This window comes from Microtus oregoni, unplaced genomic scaffold (genome assembly GCF_018167655.1).
Source record: "Microtus oregoni isolate MIOR12 unplaced genomic scaffold, Mior012 000026F_ref0000081, whole genome shotgun sequence".
Lineage (NCBI taxonomy): Eukaryota > Metazoa > Chordata > Mammalia > Rodentia > Cricetidae > Microtus > Microtus oregoni.
The window spans coordinates 14,273,968-14,300,166 of record NW_024543085.1 but is presented as its reverse complement, the minus strand read 5'-3'; the positions used below and the strand labels follow the sequence as shown (position 1 = coordinate 14,300,166).

Sequence of the window (26,199 nt, the reverse complement as noted above, 5' to 3'; positions counted from 1 at the left end):
CTGAGTAGGGAATAACGATCAGAGAAAGTGTGAGCATGTTCAGTAAGGACACAGCATCATAGATCTGACACTGCATGCGTAAACACGATGCTCATGAACAGTACTCAAACGGTGAGCGGTGGAGACTGAAGATGTGTGTGCTGGCCGAGCCTGTCTCCACTGTGCTTGATGGGGGTGGACGCAACGCAGAGCTCACATCTACAAACTCGAGTTTTAATTTGGGGGAATCTCCCGAAGTTCCTCCTAATTTTTCTTTAATCCGCACTTTGTTGAAGCCGTAGATATAGAGAGCCAATACGTATTATTGTATTCAAATTTTTGAATAAGCATCTAGATATATCATGGAAGACTTAACTGTAACTATACGGTAGTGCTCTGATTGGGTTATTCAGTCTCCTGTCATCCAGTAAAATGTCACCAGTTCCTCCATCAGCAGCTGTGAATGGGAGACCCCTAACTCTTTATCCAGTGCGTCTGAAAACCTCAGGGGTGTCCCACCACTCACTCAGTTCTTCTGTGTGGCCTACTAACACACAAAGCCATTGAATTGGGGGTCTCACACCTTTGGGCGCCTTCTTTCATTCTCCCCAAATCAGCCACAGGGGAGATTGTTACTTGTGGAAATTTTTTTCATGATAATTCAGATATCCTAGAAACACAGAGTGGGAAAAAACTGGAATTAGAGAACCAGTTTCCCGGTCCATAAAAATGCAGTGCCCACCCCTGCCACAGGCCATCTCTTGAGCTCTGCCTTCCAGAGGCCCCCAGGCTCCGGCAGTGGAGCAGGAACTCCTTACCCTCTCTCCTGAAGTCCGGGGACCTGACGCTCAGCCCAGGCTGTGTATCAGAATTACCTGAAGAACTGCAAGTCCTCCATTTCAGGCTTCAAGCCTGCCCCACCCCCTCAAGGTTCTGATTTACTCAGCCTGGGAAGGAGCTGCAAATGATCCCCAGGTGATTTTAATGCGCCGCCAGAAACAAGAACCACGGCTCTGCTCTCTCCAGTTGCCAGGGAACAGTCCTCGGATTCCCGAAACTTTACTACACAGAGTAGCTAGAGTCTTCCCCTCTCTTGCCAGACTCTGCATTTCCTCAGACCACAGCCGGGTTGTAAAAGAACATTTTTCCCTTCCTTCTCTGCGTGGACACATATGCTGAGCTCTAAAAAGCGGGACATACCATATATATTGTTCTGCACTTTGTTTTCATCACTTGACTTTCTTTCATGCATAAGACACTGACCTGCCTCATCATTTAAAGAGCCACAAAATACCGACATTCACCAGGTACCTGAACTTACATATCCATTTTTCCACTTGTGCCATCCTGGTCTCATAGTTTGCTATTGCAAATACAATAGAGTGAATTTTTGATTTCTCCTAAGAAGGGAGGGAAATGAGATGGATAATTCAAAGTTTCAGGAAAATCCCAATGTGACTGAGGATTTTGTATGTTTGTCAAGGAAGACTGCAGATCTTGGAGTACAGAGTTCTTTTTCTGTCTAGCTAGTGACTAGAGATCTTACTGTCCTTATTGTCTTTTTTTTTTTGGATTTTTTCGAGACAGGGTTTCTCCGTAGCTTTTTGGTTCCTGTCCTGGAACTAGCTCTGTAGACCAGGCTGGTCTCGAACTCACAGAGATCTGCCTGCCTCTGCCTCCCGAGTGCTGGGGTTAAAGGCGTGCACCACCATCGCTCGGCTGTCCTTATTGTCTTGATTTTGGAATGGGAAAACTAATTTTCTTTGCTTAATTGTGTTGCATACCTGATAGTGCGTGTAAATCACTGTGTGTAGAGCCTGACTCACTCTGGTTAAGACCTCAATAAATGGTTGCTGTGGTCAGTGAATGCTATTGTAGGACTAGAGATGTGATGCACTTGCTAGATGCTTGCACAAAGCTTGGACAGAATCCAACTACCAGCAACACATAAAAACTGGGTGTGCTGACAGATACCTGTAATCCTGTGGAAACAGGTCAAGGTCATACACAGCGAAGCAGAGGCCTGCCTGGGCTACATGCGACCTTGTCTGAAATAAAAGCAATGGGGTTATCCAGTGGTATATTAGAATTCAAGAACCTTATGGTGTGACCCCGAGCTTTCCTCTCTCCTCACGTAGTCTGAAACAGAATCTCAGAGCACAGATGATCATCCCTCTACTTCTCTGTTTGAGTTGCGCTTCGCTGTTTTCGGGGTTAAGGGTCGGATTTTAAAGGCTATAAATTCTGCAAATAGAAAAGGTACAGGTGGATCCTAAGTGCGAGTGTTGGACATGCCTTGTAGTAACTGGAGTGGAGATGTAGCACAAGCTAGTAAGGGAGTGTGAGCTCTCTGCTATGGTCTGTCATTAAACCACAGCCAAGAACTGACTTGGGTACTTTCACCATGGTGGAGGGGCACTAAATAATGAGGAGAACTTACTGTCTTGGATCACAAGAGGTCTGGATGTTGGGCAAATCTTAGTAGGGCTCATTGAGCATCTCCACAACACTCTCCAGAACCCAGTTCCTCACATCTTTCAAGACTATGCATACAGCTTCACACATGATCCTGATTATCCTGTTGCTGACCTCGTGTCCTTAGTATCGTACAATACAAGAAAAAAGTCATCAAGAGACAAAGAAAAAGCATTTCTCCTTATGTCTCTTTGAAAAAGTAAAGGAAACTTCCTCCCAAGCCGGACACCCATTTACCCGGAATCCCATTGATACAAATTGAAACATCATGCTCCACAGGCTAAGAAAAGTCAGTGTGTGAGCAGGGAAATGAACATTTGTGATTTAGGCCGCTCTGGGATCAGAGAGGCCCTGGTCAGGCCTGGAGCATACAGCTTCACAACCGCTAAGTAAAGCCGGTAGGTAGTCAGCAAGGGAGGAAATGTGTTTACCCAGATCAGCAGCATCTGCCTCTACCATGTGCCTCTGTAGGCATCGCTTAGGTGTGTTTTGCAGATCCAAACTTAGTATGCAAATCTTCCCACTAACCATATGAGAATGTCAGCTTTGCAGTTTGTCACCTGGAAACTTAGCATGACAAAGGCAGGGCAAGGATGTTTCCTGGTATTTTTAGAACTGGGAATGTTACTAACAAATGAGTAGCCTCGCTGCAAAAAGGAATATGGGAGGAAGAGGAAGGGTGGAGTCAGTACTTGTCATGGAGTGTGTTCTGTAGGATGCTCTCAGATCTTAGGAGAGAAGCTTTTAGACAAAGTTGGGGAGCCTAGAAGGTATTCCTTGGGTTGTGTTTGTCTACCATTGGATAGTCCAGTGAGCCTCATACCCCACACCTGGAATGTAAAGACCATTGGCAAGAGGATAATTTTTACATTAAGATGCCCTCTATAGATGTCCAAGTTCCCATAATGTAGAGAATCCAATTCTTTGTCTTGGTCCACAATCAGAAGGACTTAGCCCAGGTATACGGGGGCACAGTCTTGTTTATGCCTGGCAAAGTGAGAAACACTATGTGGATGCCAATACTCCAAGTTGGAAGACAACGATCCAGCCACATAACCAAACAACCTGAGGCCACTGTGACACCTGGCCTGTAACTGTGGTTCTCTTTGCCCTTGAATGCTTTTGACATATTTCCGGGCTAGTGAGTAAACAGACACTGACTTCTGGAATGGAAATCCTCTCTGCACACCTGACTCTACCATATCTTGGTCAGGCAGCAAGTCTGTGCAAGAGGAAAAGCCAGGTCAAGCACTAAGGCAAAACGACCATGGCGAGGTCACTAGGGAGAGGCAGCTGAAAACAACGTGAACATGTGAGGGGCCGTGCAGGCTGGCTGAGACCTGAGCTCCCGGCAGCCTAGTTCATCTACCCTTCTGTCAACTGACTTGATACTTCATCCCCCACGGATACACCAGAATCTCAGAGAGAGTGCACACAGAGTTGAAAGTCCTGCCTTCAGTTTCTTAGGAAGAGAAACCGTGAATGTTTTGCTCAGGTAGCACTTTGTAGAATACCATCAAGGGATCCACTACCCCATTTACCTCCGCCCTCCCTTCAGATCCCTTTAGTTTGGGGATTCAAACGGGTTGGCAGAGAGGCTCCACTGTGCTGTTTTTGAATGAGGACCAAATACAGAAGCTGGTGGATCCCCAGGGTTTCTGTTCTCCTTAATGGCGTCTCTTGGAGTCTCTGGATCTGAGTTTTCAATACTCACAACAGTGCAGGAGGGGACTGCTGCAGTGCAGGAAGGGACTGTTGTAGTGAAGGAGGGACTGTTGCAGTGCAGGAGGGAACTGTTGCAGTGCAGGAAGGGACTGTTGCAGTGCAGGAGGGAACTGTTGCAATGAAGGGGGGACTGTTGCAGTGCAGGAAGGGACTGTTGCAGTGCAGGAAGGGACTATTACAGTGCAGGAGGGGACTGTTGCAGTGCAGGAGGGGACTGTTGCAGTGCAGGAGGGGACTGTTGCAGTGCAGGAGGGGACTGTTGCAATGAAGGGGGGACTGTTGCAGTGCAGGAGGGAACTGTTACAGTGCAGGAGGGGACTGTTGCAGTGCAGGAAGGGACTGTTGTAGTGCAGGAGGGGACTGTTGCAGTGAAGGAGGGGACTGTTGCAATGAAGGGGGGACTGTTGTAGTGCAGGAGGGGACTGTTACAGTGTAGAAGGGGACTGTTGCAGTGAAGGAGGGGACTGTTGCAATGAAGGGGGGACTGTTGCAGTGCAGGAGGGGACTGTTACAGTGTAGGAGGGGGCAGTTGCAGCGCAGGAGGGGACTGTTGCATTGAGACCAAGTGTACACAGCAAGCATTCCATATGTAGTCACAATATCTGAGTCATTGGACGATGAGTCTTAGAAATTATGTTATCAATACAGGTTGTACATCCTTCACTCTTAAAAAAAATCTAAAATGAAATTTGTTCCCAAATCTGACATATTTTCTATAATGGCATGATGGTGGGATGGAAAGTTCTCTACCTGGCTACACGAGACAGGTTGTGATCAAAACAGAAGCAATCCAAACTCCAGTATAAAATTATCTTCTGGCTACATTTCCAAAAATTATACATAAATGAATTTCCAGTTTACACTAGGATCCCATCTCAAAGACATCTCAAATTATATGTGCAAATATCTCCAAAATTCAAAACACTTCTGGTTTCTGATAGAGGATGCTCAACATTGTAATAGTATGCATTTTTAAGATAAATAAGTTATTATGTATTAGAAAATATTTCATTTAATCTGTCTTTAAATTGTTTTTGAGAAAGAAGCAGGGGGATCAAGAAATTGCATAGGAAGGAAGGGGGCAGTATCTGGAGGGAGGTGGGAGAGGGGAAAGAATATTATCAAAATATATTGTATGAAAAATGCTTTAAATTAAAAATAACTAATCTGGCTATGTACCCTATAAAACAGTGAGCATTGGTTACATGGATTGTAGATGGGGTTCACAATTGGAGTCTCCCATCTTTTTTCTACCTAAGGCTACAGTTTCCATAGTGTAGCCAAAACGAACAGCAAGTGACAAAGGATACCGCAGAGCCCCAGGCTCTGAGGTAGAGAAAACTCATAGCTCGGTCCTGTGCTTAGGTCCACCCCCACTGAGCTCCCCTCTGTCTTTTCCTGTAGGCTGTTAAGCGGTTCTTGAAGCAAGAATGCAAGTGTCACGGTGTGAGCGGCTCGTGTACTCTGAGGACATGCTGGCTGGCAATGGCTGACTTCAGGAAAACAGGCGACTATCTCTGGAGGAAGTACAACGGGGCCATCCAGGTCGTCATGAACCAGGATGGCACTGGCTTCACGGTGGCTAATAAGAGATTTAAGAAGCCAACGAAAAATGACCTCGTGTATTTTGAGAATTCTCCAGACTACTGTATCAGAGACCGAGAGGCGGGTAAGTTCCGAGAATTCCTTCAGGGAGCAATGCTCTACAGTCTAACTGGGTATACTATACTTTTCAGCAGGCCATTTGTATAATTGCAGATGCCTGCCTTCAGGCTCCAGGCTCATGTCCTTTCTAATTCATACTGAAACTGCACAGAAAATCCTCCCAAGCGTCTAGAGAAACAGGTTGATACGTGTGCAGGTTCTGAAGAAACACAAATGAACAAGAAGGTATGTGGCAAAGCGTCAAAACACGCAGGCCGGCAGAATTCCTGCTTGTCCAGAATTCTAGTTAGGGGCTAGAAAAGGGTTATGTGTGGTTGCCCAGCATCTTTCCTGAGCTGAGCAGGGGACAGTTTTGTAATAATTTTCCCCCATGACACATCCCTGCCCTGTGACTTGGAGATGACCCCAGGGCTTGGGAATTTAGCCTCTTCTGAAGCCTGCCCTGGGTCACGATCCCAGTGTAATTACAGTTGTCAGACATTAAAGAGCAAGGATGAACCCCCATTCTTTTGGCCATAGGTGGGCTGTGTGTAGGCAGTTGTGATTAGTGGTGACTCATTATTCAAGCCACGCCCTCCCCTTGCAAACAACATGTTCTCTATCTTCAACTCCAAGAGTCCCACTTCTAGCCTGGACATAGCAGCTGTCCCCACCTGTCTGCTTTTATAGATGTGTCCTCCCCACCTCTCGCCCTCAAGGTCAATGTTAGGCTGCAATGACTCCGAACATTCTAGAGCAAAATAAGAATGAGTGAAAAGGCCTCAGCCGACAGGAGGTGATGGGAACCCACAACACACTTTGGCTCAAGACGTTCGCTTACTGGGAAGCAATGGCATTTACTATCAGAAAAAAAAAAAAATAGCCTTCAATTTAGATTCTGGGTTTGTTTTCCATTCGGAAATAATTGCAAAAGAGTCAGTGAGACAAGGCAGATGCAGCCAGCTGCTAAAGCTAGATTAACTGATAGGCAAGATTACCAGGGAGCATCATAAGAAGCCTGGAGTCCTTTTTCTGTTCTTGGTTATTGAAGTTCCTTTGGAGTCGGATGAGTTAGCTGCCTGCGGCCTTTAGCATGTTTGTCCATGTAGCCTATGAATGCCCACTGCTGAGCATAAATACCTGATTCTCAACCCTGCTAAAGGCAGATGCAGCCAGCTGCTAAAGCTAGATTAACTGATAGGCAAGATTACCAGGGAGCATCATAAGAAGCCTGGAGTCCTTTTTCTGTCCTTAGTTATTAAAGTTCCTTTGGAGTCGGATGAGTTAGCTGCCTGCGGCCTTTAGCATGTTTGTCCATGTAGCCTATGAATGCCCACTGCTGAGCATAAATACCTGATTCTGAACCCTGTTGCATTCCTGTCATGTTTTGGGACTGCTACCAAGTTATCCTACCTTCCAGACAACAAGCTAAACGGAACCACACTGAAAACTGTTGCTTTGATATAAGTCAACCCAGGGCTCCGCTTCTCCCCTTAGCTAACTCTTCGACTCTACACAGGCCATGGACATGGAGTCCCCTTAATCATTTTAGGTCCCAAGAATAGACACCTGTGTACTGAGCACTGTCCTAAGATCACTGTGCACCTCCCTGGTCTTGTTGAATTGATGAGGCAGTGCTAATCCTTCAGCGCTGTAAATTAACAAGACTGTAAATTTTTACCCTAGGAAAATGGGAGCAAATGATGAATGCTCCTTAGCAATCAGCACCGGCCAAACTCTCAACCAGTTCATAGAGTCAGATGAACAGCCTTGAACATCCCTGTCCACATTAGACAGTTAAAATTGAACGCCCTATTCCCACATCATATATGGAAGGGAATGCATGTCAGGCCCCATGCTTGGCCTAAGCCTTGAGCCTAGGATAACACATCTGCTTCACCCATTTCCTAAGCATGACTGTGAGAAGACATAAAGATTAAAATTTCATATTAGATCTTAAAAACCTGCTGCCCATAGACTTTTCTGGTTATTTGGATTGATGCAGTTTACATAATGAAGGAAATGGGAACGCCCAATGAGTATTTTCTTCCTCATTGGTATTCTGTGAACTGAAAAACATGCTTCCTCATCATACAGAAGAGTTTCTGGATGTAACTCTCATGCCCTTTTAAGCTATTGAATTAATTACTCTTGTAAACTTCATTCTTCACATTTGTATTAGAATGGAATTCTGTTTTCTGTTTTTAAGTGTGTGTGTGTGTGTGTGTGTGTGTGTGTGTGTGTCTGTGTGTCTGTGTGTGTGTGGTGTTGTGAGTACAAGTATCTGCCAGAGGTGAGGAATGTCAGAACCCCTGGAGCTGGAGTTACAGGTGGTTGCATGCATCTCAGGTGTCTAAAGTTGGATCTCCTGCCTGAGCAGTAGGTGCTACTGAATGTTGGCAGTCTGCATCTTGACCATAAAACCATAGGCATCATCTGTTCAGTGTCCACTGTATCCCAGGCTCGGTCTGTACACTCTCACAGATTGTGGGCCTCTTGTTTTATAGGAGTGGGAACTGAAGCTCTAGGGGGTAAGAACCTTGCAGGACTCTGTCTGTGTGCCCAAGAATATGCCAGAGTCATCCATGTGACCTGAAAACTTTCTTTTTGAATTTTGGTAACTACATGCGATTATTTTCATAAACCGTGGCTCAGAATGTCTTATATCCCATTAGACAAAAGTCCACTTTGTTCAAAGAGTATTTCTGATCACAAATACGTGGAGTGTTATGCAAACAGCTACAGGGGTGAGGTGGAGAGAGCTTCACTGCAACCATGCACTGGTGGAGGTCTTGCCCATTGTCCTGTGACTCATGGCCGTCTTCAAAGGAGGATCTTCCCTGACTGGGATAAGCTCCTGTGGTGTGTGCTCTACTAAACTGCTCCACACCACACTGGAAATTTCTGGGTTCAGTCTTCCCAGAGCAGCCCCTAGCCTCTCTGAAAAGGGAGAGATGTGAAAGATAGCTCTGAGAACCCTGTGAATAGAGGCCTCCTGCATCTAACTCACAGTGAGGGCAGGAGTCTTCCCCTTGGTGGAAGTAAGGCATGGGGACTTTCAGTCCACAGGAGGGAAGCTGCTGGCCTGAGTCTGTAACAGAATGAACACTCAATGTGCTAGAACAATCTACCGTAGGAAGGGTCTGCTTTCCGGTAAATAGAACTCTCAGTGTTTAAAATGAGCTATCATTCAAACGGATTTTTCTTTTCATTAAAAAAGGGCTAGACAAGCTCCAAGACAGAACAAAACTTTGTAGTAATGTTTAAACCTGCACATACATCGCTTTTCTTTCTTAATGGTTTTGTTTACTCTATTAAAAGTCCTACCTGTGCTCCCTATTTTTCATCTTCTCACCCTTAACGGTCGATTTGAAATAATGAACACTTAATATTCAGTTTACTGGGCACCTTCTCCTGGAGAGCACTAGAAGACCAAGCGTGGCTCTCAGGTGGTTATGGGTGAGTGTGGTGTTTGAACTAATTGGCTATGGTCTTGCTTTTCCCCACTGCATCCTCCAGTGCCGAGGAGTGCGCTGGAGAGATTTGCCGATTGTGTTTATGTAGTGGATACATCTATGGGTTCACTTCATTATTCTCCATAGTGGCCCCCCCCCTCAGAGACCCATATGACCAGAATCAGGGGATTCCCATACTTTTCAAACTTCTCATTAAAGTTTAGAAAACCAATCATTTGGTTGTCCATAGTCCTGGTTTAGCCCTGTTATCAGAGAAGAGGAAATCCAAGGACCCTTTGTTCTTAGCATCTCTGATACTTAGAAAGGGTGAAAAGTGGTTTTTTTTTTTTTTGAAAAGTGTTTTTTGCAGAGCTCTCAATAGATATCATTTTGAGCAAGCCATGTTTATTTTGAAAATGCATCCTGCCTTGTTTTTTCTTTAACATGTAGATCCAACATCTCTAGCAAGTAACTAACTTGTTTAAATGATTCCAGCCATTAAGACTTCCTTTGGAATTAGTTTGACATCTTGGTTATTAAGGCATTTCTCCAAGGAAAGCCTGACACATTGATCCAAGGATTCACAGAGTGGTTGGCCTGAATGTTTCTGGTGAGAACACATCACCAGGAAAGATGCTGAGACCACAGCTGAGTTTCCGACAGGTCAAGCCTGCTCTGCATCCCACCCATACACATACCCTAACTCTTGGCAGTGGTCCCCTCACTTTCAGATCAAGAAAACAGAATCCCAAAGTTTTGTGATTTGTCCAAGATTTCATGGGCTGGAACTAGTTAACAGAATAAAAGGAATAGATAAGAATCAGAACAAAAAAATCCATATTTTTCTCACTATTGTTTCCCTCTTTGGATCCTTAGGAAATTGGGCAGGGTGGTCTTCTGTAATAGAGATTCAGTATGAAGACATGGACCTTTAATGGGGGTACCCACAACACTGGGGGCTCAAAACCGATCAGAATTAAAGAGGCACATTTGGATTATGTCGAAGCCTTTCTCAGAAGCTCTCCACGACTTTTTCCTTCCCCGCCCCCCTTGCGTAGTATGCATGTGTGAATGTGTACATTCCTCTGTGTCCACGTGTAGAGACCAGAGAGGATATTGTCTTCCTCTATCATCCTCTGCCTTATTCCCATTGGGCGGGATCTCTTACTGAACCTAATGCTTGCCATTTTGGCTAGACTGGCTGGCCAGAAAGCTCCCAGGACCCACCCACCTCTGCCTCTCACCACTGGGGTTCCTGGCACGCACAAGCTGTGCCTGGCTTTCATCTGTAGGCTGGGGGTTTGCATTCAGCTTCTCATGCATTGAGCCATCTCCCTAGCCTACCACTTCAAATTTTTAAGGGAATATCTTTAATTTTTTTTCCTAATAAATAAGAAGAAACTTTTGAAGAAAAAAATTGTGGAAACAATAACCAAACACACCCTTTATTCAGTAGCTGAAGAAGACAAGTGTTTTCTGCTGATCAACTATAAATACCTGCGGTGCAGCCAGGTTCACAGAATGCTAGGAACTGTGTGAGGCTGGGCGTGTGATATTTTGCAGGCCAAATTGGAGTCCACATCTTAGAGAGGGACTTCTGGGATGAGCACTCTGGTGGCTCTGGAGTTATCTAGTCTGGTGATTGCCCCCAGGCCTCTGTAAATCAAAGCAGCCCTTCAGTTAGAGATAGGTGCATCTGTAAGGAAGGAATGCTGCCCTCCCCTGCAGAGGAGGTGTCTGCACCTAATCACAGACCACTTTCACTGGGTATGATGTAAAACTCTCACCCGTGCCAGAGGTTATCCCGAGGTCTCCTCTCCAACCAGAGGAAACAAGCGAACCTCCATCTCTACTCCAGTCAAGTTCAAAAACAAATGGAGCGCTTGTGTAACATGCTGCCCTCTGAAAACCCAAAGCCGGACCGGCAGCTGTTCCTGGTGTCACTATTTCTTCATTCCTATGCAAGCTATTTGGCAAAGTAGCTCTTGAAGTCCATGGCAACCCGGCTCCTAAAATCAAAATGTCCAGAGACTGGTATTCTGGATAAGTCTTGTGTTGTGGCCTGACCTACAGACACTCATGAGCATTGACTATATCCTGGGATGCGATTAAAAACAAGGAAATAAGATTTTAACCAATGGATAAAGTCTACTTAAATATTAGTATGTGCACCTAATGCCAGAACATTTTAAGTCCTTCATTTCTTTTTTTTAAAGAGTTATTTATTATGTATACAACATTCTGCCTTGATGCATGCCCGCACACCAGAGGAGGGCGCCAGATTTCAGTACAGATGGTTGTGAGCCACCATGTGGTTGCTGGGAATTGAACTCAGGACCTCTGGAAGAGCAGCCAGTGCTCTTAACCTCTGAGCCGTCTCTCCAGCCCCCAGTCCTTCATTTCTTTACTGAAGAAATATGGAGATTGTTCAATATGCCAGACACATAAACCCTTGACAGTGCCAGGAAGGCGGAGTTGGTTGGTCCTTGCTATCAAGACTTCACCTACCATGGGGTCTTTATAGGGGACCCAGGCAGCAGCCAGGCAACACTACACTGTGACAGGGAGCCCTCAGTCTGAGACAGGTGTCTTAGGCTTTGTTCCTTGCTTCCTGTATGTTCGTTACTTTGACAACATAAAGAAGCCGCTAATCAATTTATGCTCTGAGACTTACAGAAGTTAATGAATTAATATCTAAAGGGTGCAAAGAGAGCCAAAACAGGACTATATGGAGAAGGTTTTAGTGGGACTTCTAAATGATCATTTACACAGAAAATTATTAATGCTGCGCAATGAATAGTAATTTCAATCTAGCAAACCATTGTTTCAAGTTTGTAAGTGATATATAATACATATGGAAACCTTTTGAACCTCAAAACGCTCCGTTGTCTAGTGTACCGCTTATGCTCCCGGCCTGGCCTGTCCTATTAGCTCATCTTACACCTCAGTGGCTACTTTATTCCCTTCTACTTTGCGGTTTTGTGGATTCTTTTTTCAGAGTTTTCTCAGGACCCTCATTTTCCTTTCCATACTTTCTACATGGTCTGATCTTTTCCATCCTTTCAGCTCTAAGTATCTCTATCAATACTTCTGTTCCCTTGCTTTATCCTGTGTTTAGTGCCCTGCCTAATAAACTTATTTGCTGACTTCCTTCCAAGTTGAACTGCTGATTTGTCCCACTCTCAAAACTTGTCTCCCCCTATTTTCCAATGGATCCACCCTCTGCTATGGAGGCCAAGCCAGCAACATGCAAGCCAATCGCAATCCTGCCTTCTCTTTTGCCTGTATCACCCACATCAGAACTTCTGAAATGTATGCAGGACCTTTCTGCTTCTCCGTGTTCATCGCCATCTCAGAGGCCCAAGCACAGCTCAGTTTCTGCATTTATAGAATGGGCCAGTGGTTAATTTTTAGTTACCTCTCGGCCCCAGCCGGCCTAGCTGGGACTCCCATGTTGCCCAATATACTCAGTATATGAACGTGATGGACTGAATCAATGTTCATTCACTAGCTCAGTTATCTACTTGACAGCTTAAAGGTAGCTTGGTTTCCTTGCAGAGAATTACAAAGCCTGTACGTTTCTCTGTTTTTATCACTGATTAAAGGGCTCTACCTGTAAAATGTCCAGTTTGCAGTGTTAACTGAGTGTTAAACAGGACTCTTGCTTTAGTAGGCATTTCCCAAGATTCATGGTTATGTTATGCTGCTTGTCAGCCCTTACCCTGGATGAGACAGAAGGTGTCAAATAAACAGAGTAACAGACTACATCTCTGCTTCCTGCTGCCCCGTGCACTCGGTTCTTTTACTGCTCATTTCCATCTGATTTCACTATTAGTGAAAACAAAATGTTTTTCTATCCAAAGCAATTCATTATATACATATATCTACAAACATATATATATATATATATATAAAGCATATGTAAGTATATATAATCTACAAATACATATGTTATCTTCAAAATACAAACTTAGGATATAAAAATGCTAAAATGACTCTGTCCATAAGAATGAAGGTAAAACCCGGTAAACAAATTTTATAAGTCATTTTGTAGATTCAATTCCTTGACATCGTTTGAACCACTAACAACAAATTAATCACCGCATAGGTGAGTGGATTTGGGGTGTGTGTGTGATGAATAGCAAAGCTTATTGCTAACTGCTGTATTAATCGTTGCAGACAAAGAGAGATTTTTAAAGTACAGAAGATAATGAATTTGATTCTTTTAGCTTTCCCATTGAAATTTGCTTATGTAAATTCCACATTATTAGAATACAACCAAGCCCTGCATTACGGATAGGCATCTCAGAGTCTATAATTCATTCTACACTACTATTTATGTTGATTGGGATGCTTTGTTTCTCCTTAATATATGCTTCACCTTGTAATTTCTATGGCTCTTGTGATTGAGAATGGATTACATTGTTCATTTTACATTGTTGTACTACAGATTCCTAACCTGCTGCCATAAACTCCCTGAAGTTATGAATATGAATTTCTACTGTTTCAATATGAGCCATGCCTTGATATGGTAGCACACATATATAATCTCACCTCTCTCAGAGAGCTGAAAGTCAGCCTGGGCTACGCATAAGACCATACCATCAAAAAATAATAATAATAACCCCAACTAACTGCATACAATTTAAAAAATAAGAATGTACCACATTTCTGGCATGCACTCTCTATGCTAAGTGGAGATGTTTAAATAAGGGTAGGCTTAACTGCTGGGCTCCCACTGGGTACCTGCAAACTTCAAACACTTTTTTGAAAAGTGTGCCTTCTCCAGACAATTGGAAAGCTGTTCTTATATTTTTTGGTTGTGAGCCTAGTCTTCAACAGTTGAATCATCTCTCCAGCGCGCTGTTCTTAGTGTTTAAGAAACTGTTCTTAATATTGTATTAAGAAAACAAGCAATTGTGCATTGGCACCTGAGTACTATACATTTTGTAAAAGAAAGGACGGGGCCCATCTTTTATCCTGAGGAAGGTGGGCTCAGACATTATGAAATAGTACATGGAGCCAACTTCAGGAAGTGTATTATAGGCCTACTAGGAAGCGTGTTGTAGGTCCTTGGAACTTGTCCAGACAGAGTATACACCGTGGAAGATGTTGATGCAGGCCTGAGTCTTGAAAAGGTGAAAAGAATTCCCGTGGAATGGAGGGAGAGGAAAGTTTCCAGAGGGCAGCGAATCTCAAAGAGCACAATCTAAGGGCTGTAAGTGATACCAGAAAGTCACTTAGTTCATTGGGGAGGAGAGCACCTATTTGGAGAGTCTGCAGGCTGGGGGTTCAAGGAACATGTAGCAGGGTGAGTGTCGGGGTTGGGAGAGGGAGAACACGAAATAACTTGGACAAGACTAGATAGACCAGGTATCGCAAGTCTGAGTCTGGTCACAGCAATGTTAATTCCATTGTAGAATTTCCTAGCTTAAAAGGACATGCCAGTCGAACTTTTCCAAGCTGGGAAGATGAATAAAAATGAGTAAAATCATCTGAACTAAGTACAGATATTGCCTTTCCTAAGTAGCATTAGCTTTGCAATCCTTCACGTGAGGAAGGGGGAAGGCCCGTAAGCAGATGGATGTGCGGTCTCTAACGTTTGCTCTGCAACATTCTTTTGTTCCCTCAATAAATCTGTGTCATTAATGACAATGTGTAAGTCAAGCAGAGGAGAAACAGCCTATTGGATGACAGGCTTAAGTGAATCTTGCTGTAGGCCCTAATGGTCAACATATGGGCCTCTGTTGGACTGAGTGGCAGGAATTTCTGAAGATAGAGGAAGGGAGAGGGAGGGGTGATGGAGAGGGGAGGGGAGGGAGAAAGGGAGTGAGAGATAGAGGGAGGAAGAGAGGGAGGGAGGGAGAGAGAGAGGGAGAGAGAAAGAGAGAGAGAGAGAGAGAGAGAGAGAGAGAGAGAGAGAGGAGCGCCCTTCCTCCAGGTTTCCGAGGTATGGGTCTGGGAACTATTAGGCAAAGCCCCCCGTCCCTCCTCTGCTGTCAGGAAGATGCATGTTGGTGGAGACAGAAATGTTTTTACACTGGGAACCCTGACTCCATTATTAATTTTATGGCTCTGGGGATGGGATGCTTGATTCTGTAAGTTCCCTTGATATTGCCCCACCAAATATGATATGTGGTCCAAAAAACATGCGATTTAGAAACTTCCCTTCTTTTCCCAAACACATGTGAGCTCTTATTGTGAGTTGGAATGAGGACACAACCCAGGGGGAGAAGAAAGGCACGTTTAGCCAGAAGCAGCACCCTCCACCTTCCCATGACATAGGCCCTCCCCGTCGGTAGAGACTGTCTGCTTATGGACGGTCACAGAGTGTAGACAGCCAATCTGAACAACTGTTTGGGTAAAGATGACAGGAAGGCAGGAGTCTGAGCCTACAGTTCTCTGTGTCAGGGAACTGAGCTCTGTCGCCAGGAGGGCAACACATCTGGGCGGATTTCACCACCAAAGCAGAGGGACTGTGAACTACATAAGTCAAAGCATAACAAGAGAATGTTATAAAGCAGCATGACTTTTCAAAATAAGTGTGTTAATTCAAAAAAAGAGCACCCAAATACATGCGTGTCCTTAAAAGATGACAATTTGGGAGGTCTGACCGAGAGGACCATTAGCTCAAGCTATTTTTCAAATGTCTCATTGGTATTTTGAAACCACCATCCATGCTGCCTGACAACCTGAGCTGGGAACTACATAAAAGTCAGACACCATCGTGGGTGTATCTGTGATCCCCCTGGAAGCTCATGGGCTAGACTGATGTAGTTAAGAAGTCAACAGGAGACCCTGTTTCAAACAAGGTAGAAGCAGAGGCCCAGTACCCACTGTCATCCTCTGACCTTTACATACAAGGTACTTATACTCTTTCATGCATACACAGATACCATATGCACATAACATATACTTTTTTTTTTTTACAAAAGAGAGTGTACCAGTCCAGGGGAAATACAGCATAAACCACTGTATTAACAATTCCTCTTTATTTTCTCACAAAACCCTATGTGACTAAACAGCCAACAACATGTCGCGAGTTGCAGAAAAAGACCCTCCTTCCCAACCTCACAAAAGCTACAAATCAGGCCCTTTGTGAGTTCTTTGGAGGAGGCTAGGCATAGGGAGTGTAGTTCTGAGTATGGATCCTACAGCCTCACCTGTGCCAGGCAAGCACTCTAACGCTGAGCGACATTGCCGCACCTGGGAGTCGGGACATAGCCTCACTATGTAGTCCAGCCTGGCCTAGACCTCGTGATCGTTCTCTTTCAGCCTCTCTAGTGCTGGAATTTTAGATGCTTTCAACTACACACATCTTACAAGTTCATTTGATTTTTAAAAAGTTAAGGGCAGAGCAGGGAAGATACGGAAGTATTCAAGCTCTGTTCGGACGGTACCCACCACTTGCTGGCTGTGTAAGCCTAAGCAAGTTACTGTACCATGCTCTGTGCCTTCCCATTGGCCCATTCCCTGCACTCCGGTACCTCAGGAGGTTCTATGACAGCTCTAGCTATGGCCCACCACTGTTTTCCTATCAGTGGCTCTCAGGCTCCAAAACCTCTCCTCTATCTTTCTTCTTCTTGACCTCACCAAACCCCATTTGGGACCAGAGGTTGCGTGTTTGCATTACTTTTGACTTTGATCATTTGATAGATGAACAGTACACTCCATGGCCTGTTTTTGTCTCACACACCAAAGCCACATTCTGTCCTTCTCTCTTATTTTGGCACTAGGGGTTGACGTCATGGTTTTGCCCAAAGCACTGTACCAGGGAGCCATATCCATGACACTCTTTTTTTTTTTTTTTTTTTTGCACAATTTACTTTGAGACAAGGCTGACTAGGTTGCTCAGGCAGGCCTTGAGCCTACTGTGTAGCTCAGATGTACCTAATTGACTATCATTCTAGTCCAGTCTCCCAAGTAGCTGGGATTACAGGCCAGGACCACCACGCCTGACTCTGAATCACTTTTAGACAAAGTTTTTCCAGTGACCATTGTCTTCTCTTGCCTTTTCTCCCTGAACTTAGAGAGTGTTCAATTCAAGTTGATAAATAATCCTCAGGTTCAGAGGGAGTCCAGTTCAAAGTTCTGCATTTGAGAAACAAACTCTACCATAACACTTCCCTGGGGCTAAGTGAAACTACAATCTTACATCCTTAGGCTTCAGGTCACTGAGGAAAGACCACCAAGTTAGAAATCAGTAGTCTGATTTGGGAACAAAACATGTCACCTCACCCCCATACTAGCCTTCTTAGACCCACAGCCCGAGGGAAGGACAAAGAATTCAAACGTGTCGGTATTGTCATAGTTTGATAACTGCAGACTGGTGAGTTAAGAGAATGCTTTTTGGTGTACAAGAATTAAGACAAAACACAAAATAACACAAATTGAGTCAACACTGGAGTGCTAGGATCTCACTCACAGACATGTGGCCTCTGTCCCTACTTCTTGAAAAAGATGGCCAGGCTCGTGACTATGACCCCTATCTCCCATCCCATCTTTTTCCTGAATCCAGGATATCTTTTTATTTTTTTGGATTTTTGAGACAGAGTTTCTCAGTAGCTTTGGTGCCTGTCCTGGAGCTCTTGTAGACCAGGCACGCTGGCCTTCAACTGACAGAGATCCGCCTGCCTCTGCCTCCTGAGTGCTGGGATTAAAGGCGCACGCCATGACTGCCCGGCTCTGAATCCAGGATGTCTTTAATGAGCATTTCTACTTTGATAATCCCCAGTCAGCAAATTCCCCTTGCAGGCATTTCCACACTGGGGAATTGCTAGTACCAGCACAGCTGCTTAGACCCAAACCTGAACACCCCTCTGGATTCCTCTATTCCCTTCCAGTCCACCCATCAGTCCCTGGCTACTGGTTCTACCTCTTTTCCTTACCGTCAGTGTCTTAATCTAGGCCATCTTGTACCTGGGTCACAGTTCCTTATGGGTCTCTAACTTACCTTCTTGCTTCAATCTATCCAGTCCCAGCACATCGCTTTGCCTCCTCAAACACAAATTAAATACATGTTGCTCTTTGCATGACGACCTTCAATAGAAATAAGTTGCTCACACAGGAGCATGTAAACCCCTGCCCAATTATCTAAGCCATTGACAATGCAGCTTCTACTCACATCTTCAGCCTTGGTTCTTTTGCTCTCCCCTTTGAAGACGAATCCCAGCTAGGTGGAATGCCTATCTGCTGCACACATAGAGCTCTGGGCCCACATAGCCTCCTCCTCTTTGTTTCTCCCTCCACCATATTCTTCTTACTAAGATATACCACACCTGTGGGAAAGTTCAGTTAACACAAGCTGCCTTCACTATAGCCATAACATGGTGAGCTTTCTCAATTAAACACATCCACATACTTTGTGTCCAGATCAAGAGCTGAAAGAGGCCCAGTACGCTGGAAGCTCCCTCATGCTCTTTGGCCCGACCTCTGAGAAAAACCACTAATCATCAGATATTCATGGCTAGTTTATTCCGATTCTATACTTTGTCTAAATGAAAACTAGCCTGAAGCGAAAGCCTGGGTCAGCTTTCTGTTGATGTGTGATGATTCACCCAAACACTTACGGCCTGGGATGACCTTGAGGTTCTAGCTTCATCCGTCTCAGTTCTTGCAGCTGTCTTTTAAGTTAACTTTACCATCATGCTCCTTGAGGACTTGGATTGTCTTTCACTCACACCCCCAGCCCATTGCATCAGCCAATCAAATGATCCCCTCCTCACTGTGAAGCCAAATGAACATGTTTTGGTCATTTTTCTACTTGACCCTTCCACCTCCAACCGCCTTTCTTCAAGAGATTGCCAAATTCTAGTGGCTCACCCTCTGAGGCCCCTCGTGCTTTGTCCCGTTGTCACCTCTCGTGGCCTCTTGTCTGGACTCTCCTGAGGACTCCCATTTGGCCTTCTTGCTCCCAGTCATTCTAACAGACTTGAGTATGTTTGTCCTAAATTAAAATCTACACTAGTTTCACACCCACCATGGAATAAAATCAAAGCTCGACCAAGGCAAAGGGCTCTTTCACCTGTTGCTGTAGTCTTCTTTTCTATGCTTTCTGCAGAATGCATGCCCTATTCTTCAGTCATGGCCAATCTGCCCTCTTATGAAGCTCTCTAGAGCATTTTTACTAGGAGCTTCTGTGCTAGAAATGCCTTTTCCCACATTCTTTCCCTAAATATCAACTCATCTTTTACATTCTCTCTCCAATGCCACCTTCTTGGTCAAACCATGTAGTGGAGGCCTCTTTCCCTGGTCCTGTTTCCCACTATGAATATTCATACTGAGAAATCTCACTAGGACAATAAGAGCAGCGCTCCAGGACATCTTCACTTTGTTCTCTGATGATGCCCACCACATCATAGGTCGCAGTCAACACGTGCTAGATAAAAGAAAGGATGTTTAGCATGTGTTGAGCACTTATTCTGACAGATGCTTTCATGTGTAATTTTAGCCCATCCTCACTGAAGCCCTATGAAGAAGGGGCAGGCTTTGTGCCACCAACTTTACAAGAGAATTTTGAAAAAGAAGCTTGCCACAACTGTACTGTTGACACGTGGCGATGCTACAAGCAAACCCCTAATTGCCCACACCCTAATGACCTTGGCTTTATAGTCTGAGCTTTGTCCTCCATGATGCTCCACATGGATTTCTACTGTGGTTTCCAGCAGTCATTAGCAGATGAAGTAGTGATGCGGAGATTGAGGCAGTAGCTCTCCACACATTTATCTCTCCACCACTTTACAAGTGTGGTAGGAACAGGAGCTGGGGCTGTTTATTTCATGTCTTCCCTGCCTCCCAAACCCCAGGCAGTCAACACAGCATCTTATACATGTTGATGTCAACTACATGTTTATCAGATGAAACAACGGGTGTCGTGTTCAAAGGCAGCTCTTGGCAGTCAGGCCTTTTTGCACAATCAGTGATTTTTGAGGAGATTTTTCTGATGGTCATCCTGAATCCAGGCCCAGCTGCTGCCTCTTCTAACCCCGTGCTTCTTCAGCATGATGTAGGCTCAGGGCCATCCCTGGCTGACCCACCTTCCACCCCAGCCCGGCCCTCTGCCATCCTTCCTGTCCTCAGGAAACTCCTCTGTCTGTCTTCCTGCTCCAGGCAGCTGATCTTGCACGGCAAGTCTGGCCCACCCTCTCCTTTGCTTGACCTCACACCCAGCTTGAACCCTGCTGTTTCCCTGGTCATTCCGCAGAGGGAGGGCAACATGACATTCTCGGAGATAATTTTCATACAGAGCAGAGAGTGATAAGCAGAGTCATGAGGTGTAATTGAAAAAAATAGCTAAATCATTATCTTTTTTCTCCTTACTTTTCTTCTGTAGGTTTGGCAGTTATTTATCATTGTTTATTCTAATAGAAACAGGAGCAGTTAAGCTAAAAGAGGAATCGGTAGAAGGACAAAGAGATCTAGGCTGGGACTGTAGCTCGGTGGCAGAGTGCTTGCTTATACGTCAGATGCTGTGTTCAAACCATATTATAAGAGTAATCGCCGTGTCTCAAGAACCTCCAAGAGCTGGGCGGTGGTGGCACACGCCTTTAATCCCCCAGCACTCGGGAGGCAGAGGCAGGCGGATCTCTGGGAGTTCAAGGCCAGCTAGTTCCGGGACAGGTACCAAAGCTACAGAGAAACCTTGTCTCGAAAAACCAAAAAAAAAGAGCCTCCAAGGCTGATGTGTCGCTAGGCTCCCAGAAGAGATGGAAGTAGAACCAAGCAATAGTCCAGCTTGAGCAGGACTCCTCTTCCTGGTCTGTCCCTGTACATTTGTTTATCCGTGTCTTTCGGTGGCTCTGGGCCAGAGACACTGAGTTTATGCATGGCAACTATCTCCTGGAACTCCACCTTATTGGCCCACCTGGGGTCCAGCGAGGATGGTGCTATTATACAACATGGCTCTCAATGGCTTATCTTGGTAGGAGAGACTGATATAGAAAGTCATTGCAAGCTGACAAAACTCCAAAATTGTCCACTACTCTTGATTATAGAAGGGATAGGAAGGATAAAGTTGCAAGAGAGTTCTGTCTGTTTCCCCCAGATGGAGTGAATTAAAAGGCTTTGTATATCTGAAATGCTTATTTCTTTGTTTGAGAAAGGGTATTACTATGTCCTGGTCTGCCCTGGAACTTAATATATAGACCAGGTTAGCCATGAACTTTGCAGAGATTGCTGGCCTGGCAGGTGTGAGGTGCCACAGCCAACTCTATCTTTGAAATTCCTTGTGAAGACACATACACAAATATAGACTATCATTTAGCAATGTGACAACGATGAACTAAGATGGCATTAATACAGTGCCACATTCCTTTGAAGGATGGGACTTAGGCCTCACACAGGTGCTTCACAGAGCTCTTGTGGTCTGCTAAGGAGGGAAGAAGAAAGAATGTGCTCTCCCTCCTCAGTGATACAAATGAGTGCTCCTCTCCCAACCAACTACAGTTCAGGCCTACTAAGCCCGTGTAAGCAAGTCTCGGGAAACTGAGTCCTCTCCTTTCCAAGGTTCAATACCCCCTCACTCAGAGAAAGCTGGCCTTGGCCACAGCTTCCTTTTTGTGATTTGCAGAAGAGCAGGAACTGGAATAAATCCATGTTTCTTTCTTTTCTTGCCCTGTCTCCCAGTGGCCCTTCATTCTAAGCCTAGATAAGGTCAATGTAATGGAAAGGAGGAACACCAGCTTCAGGTTGCAAAAAGAAAAGCCAAGATCCAAAGGCCTACCCTTCCTAGCTTCTGCCCTCTGGACACCTCTCAGTTGCATAGAGGGACAACACAGGGCCCCATAGGACACAGGCTCAGCAAGCTATGAGGAGGTTGGACTAGGCTCTGTTCTTAAGGAGGGACCTCATGACTCTGCCCAGACATTGTCAGCAGTGTCTCTCTGGCTTGTCTTTCAGGCTCTCTGGGTACAGCAGGCCGCGTGTGCAACTTGACTTCCCGAGGCATGGACAGCTGTGAAGTCATGTGTTGTGGGAGAGGCTATGACACGTCCCACATCACCCGGATGACCAAATGTGAGTGTAAATTCCACTGGTGCTGTGCTGTGCGCTGTCAGGACTGCCTGGAGGCCCTGGATGTGCACACGTGCAAGGCCCCCAAGAGCGCCGACTGGACGACCCCAACATGACCCCAGCAGAGGTCATCGTCTCCCTTCCCTCAAGGACTCCAATTGCACCTGCAAGGACACTGGACTTCTGGGTTGTCTTCGGGGGGGGGGGGCTGTTTCTTAAGGCATATGATCTTATCTCCACAGAAGCCCCTTTTCCCTCTCTGGGAGCCCCAGGACTGGGGGCCACATGCTGCATATAAGTACACCCTATTCTATCTATCTTGGGCATTCTGAGGTCACCTCTCTTCCTGCTGATTTCTTTTTGGAAATGGCATGACAGGCTGTTTTAGGAGGAGGGTCACGGGCCCCCACTACTGTCACCTAGACATTTCCTCTTTCCTCTTTGGCCATGGGGAGAAACAACATCACATAGTAGAGGATCTTCCTCTGTGTCTTCCCACAGGTTCTAATAGTTAAGAAAGTCCACGCTTCCCTCTGGGGTTGGGGGTGGGTATGGAAAACAGAATCAACTGTACCAAATTTACTTGTATTTCTTAAGAAGACCACGCAAGGGCTTTTCTGAGTAGTAACTGTTGCTACCATCCTTGATGATTGCCTGGAGAAGAATGGCTTTCAATAAACATCGGGCTTAAAACACATATGTTTCCAAAGAATTTGTTCAGTGCTAAACTCTGATATAACAAGGTAAGAATGCTTGTCCTTCGAGCCCGAGTTCGTCTTGAACTTTTCTGTCAGCCAACACATCAGAAAATGATTGTTGTTCCTCACTGTCCCTTCCATTTGAGGACTCTTAAGAGATGAGACTTCTCAATATGCGCTGGAAAGAATCCGAAGGGGGATGGATGATCTGGCAGAGTTCTTTAACTATGAGGTAAATATAGTAAAATATTAATAGTAATAATAACTTAGTGAGTGGAATATCAGAAATGTGCTTACACAACAAAGAAAAAGAAGGCAACAGAGTCCCAGTGTGAGCGTGTGCACAGTACCAGCAGGGTTCTTGGCTAAGCCTACCTTGTGGATGCAAACTGAGAAGTGAGGCCAGTGTGATGCTGACAGAGAGCTCTGCAGAGCCAGGACCCCCTCTCCATACTCAGACGCCCAGGAGAGCTATTGAGGAGCATTGGCTAGGACCCACCAACCTTAAGCCCCGACACTTTCAGTTATGTTTGTTTAAGGTTTACAAGCTGATGTGATAGTACAGTCTAGAGAACACAGCACACAGCCTGGCCTTTCAGTTGGCAACACTGCTATATTACATTGCAAGCACTTTGTATCTGGGAGACTATGTTTAACCAACCCAGCCGTAGTAATGGGAATAGCAATGTGGAGATGGTGATTGACTTCTGCCAGGAGATGATACTCAGAGAAAATGGAGAGGCTGCCTAATCCATTTTTTTTTATGCTAGATGAAAGAAATGAACTAGATAAGGCTGCTTCTCAGCATGCAGTTCAGTTTGGTTCCTGTTCAACATATAGGTTCCTCCTAGAGCTACACTAACTAACAGGATGTCTCCTGTTGTACACCCAGCATCAAACTGCCGCTTGCTCATTGCTTCATGCTTTGGGCTTCATCTTTCCATCCTTGTCTAAGTCATTCAGCCTGAGGCTCATGGGAAGCGAACTGCAGGTGTTCTTTGTCAGAGCTGGTATTAGCCTCCTAGCCTTCTTAGAAATGACATGGCTCCAGTTCTCCCCTCCCCACCTCCCATTCTCAACAACCGTTCTGGTGATTGGGGTCAAACCAGGCCTTGTCATTGCCAGGGAAGTGCTGTGCCCCTGAGCCACATCTACAGCCTTCTTTGTTTTTATTTTAAATTTTCTATTCATTTTACATACCAAGCACAGTTCCCCCTCCCTCTCCTCCTCCCACTCTCCCCAGCTCCCCAACTCAACTCTCCATCCATTCCTCAGAAAGGGCAAGGTCTCCCATGGAGAGTCAACAAAGCCTGGGACATTAAGTTGAGGCAGCGCCAAGCCCTTTCCCCCTGTATCAAGGCTGAGCATGGCATCCCACCATAGGGAATGGGCTGCAAAAAGTCAACTTATACACCAGGGATAGCTCCTGGTCCCCCTGCCAGAGGTCCCAGAAACAGGCCAAGCCACACAACTGTCACCCACAGCAAAGAGGCTAGTTTGGTCCTATACAGGCTCCCCAGCTGTTGGTGCAGAGTTCGTGAGCTCCCACAAGCTTGGGTCAGCCATCTCTGTGGTTTTCCCCGTCATGGTCTTGACCTGACTTGCTCATGTTATCTCTCCTCCCTCTCTCTGACTGGACTCCTGGGAGCTCATCCCATTGCTTTGCTGAGGACCGCTGCATCTGCTTCCATCAGTTACTGGATGACAGGTCTATGATGGCAATTAAGGTAGTCACCAGTCTGATTACAGAGCAAGGCCAGTTCAGGCTCTCTCTCCACTATTGCTAGGAGTCTTGCCCTGGGTCATCCTTGTGAATTCTTGGGAATGTCCCTAGCACCAGGAGTCTCCCCAACCACACAATGGCTCCCTCCATCAAGATATCTCTTTCATTGCTCTCCCTCTCCTTCCCTCCCCCAACTCGATCATCCCGTTCTTCTCATCCCCCTCTTTGTATTTCATAGACACAGTAAGCAGGAATAACGGAGCAGGAAAGTGGCTCTTCCGGGGTTCGCATGGGGATCAGGCTAGCCCACAGCTCCCAGTGCCCAGGGTCCCTGGGAAGCTTTCATGAGAGGCCCAACTCCACTAGCACTTCTGGCTACTAAGAGGAATGGCGAAATCTTAAATCCTTGAGTATATTTAGTGTGGGGAAAATTCCTAGAGAGGATATCAGCTCCTTTCAGTTCAAGCAAACTAAAATCAAGAGAAGTGGAGGGATCCCCATAAACATGGGCTGAACTCCAGGGTTCCACATAAGGAGGACAGGAGAGAACCTGAAAAAAGTTAGTCTGTCCATTCAATGGAACAAGTTTCTCGCAGATGAACTGAGCAGGGTCTGAAATCGTTTTAGCCTCTAGTAGATAATTATTATTGTTGTTGTTGTTGTTGCTATTATTATTATTTCTGAGACATTTAGAACTAAATTTCTTTTCTTGTTGAGATTTGTCCCCCTGATGAGCATCAAGGAAACACGGCTTGTTCATATGAAGCCTGTAGAAGGTGCTCTGCTTTGTGAGAACGTGGTAGCAGTCCCTGCAGAAGGCAGTGGTCTTCACTGAGGGGAGCAGAAGAAGCAAATGAAATGCTCTCATTGGACTTTATTTAGGAAAGAGAACATTTATATTTGAAAAGAATTAAAACCAGTAAAAGTCATTATGAACCTACTTTAGGGCTTAGTAGAGAGTTGCTAGTCAAGACAACTGAAATACACTAAGTTCTTGGGCTTTTAAGGAAAATATATGATACTAATTATCCAAAATAAGGAAGACGTCTACCCAGGTCAAATCCCCTGTAAGAAAAAGTCTTACTATAAATTGATTCCATAGGCCTTGGTCAATTTTAATTAACTTTCCTCACTATCTGAATACATGTCGACAATACATCTTAGCTAGTTTATTAGGGCTTTCTACAGAATAAGCTTAACATGATCCTAACAGTCTATGAGAGACCTTTTTCAACAGATTATTTTCACTAAACTTGTTTGGGTTGCTGACTGAGAGTTGTCTATTGTCCTGACACATGCTTTGTCAAGTGATCCTCCAGTTACAGTACCCTCACACCGCCCCTTCGAGTCTGAAACCAATGCTCTAACTTGAGGTCAGTCTTCTCCTCAAATGTCTACGGCCTAAGCTGAGAAACCCCAGAGCCATAGCCTTGCTCAGTTCCCTCTCAGCATCTTAGCTCTCCAGAAGATTCCTGGGGGAAGTGGGAGG

At 45.2% G+C, this 26,199-nt stretch overlaps 1 protein-coding gene across 1 annotated transcript in view; it reads left to right on the top strand.

Moving 5' to 3' along the window:
- The window catches only part of Wnt2 (Wnt family member 2), a 40,872-nt gene extending 17,902 nt beyond the window's left edge, over positions 1 to 22,970 (top strand). The window contains exons 4-5 of the mRNA XM_041675616.1: positions 5,584 to 5,848; positions 22,176 to 22,970. Of these exons, the coding sequence (XP_041531550.1) occupies positions 5,584 to 5,848; positions 22,176 to 22,405 (495 nt within the window). The 3' untranslated portion in view covers positions 22,406 to 22,970. The remainder of the gene's footprint in view (positions 1 to 5,583; positions 5,849 to 22,175) is intronic.
- Positions 22,971 to 26,199: the final 3,229 nt, after the last annotated feature.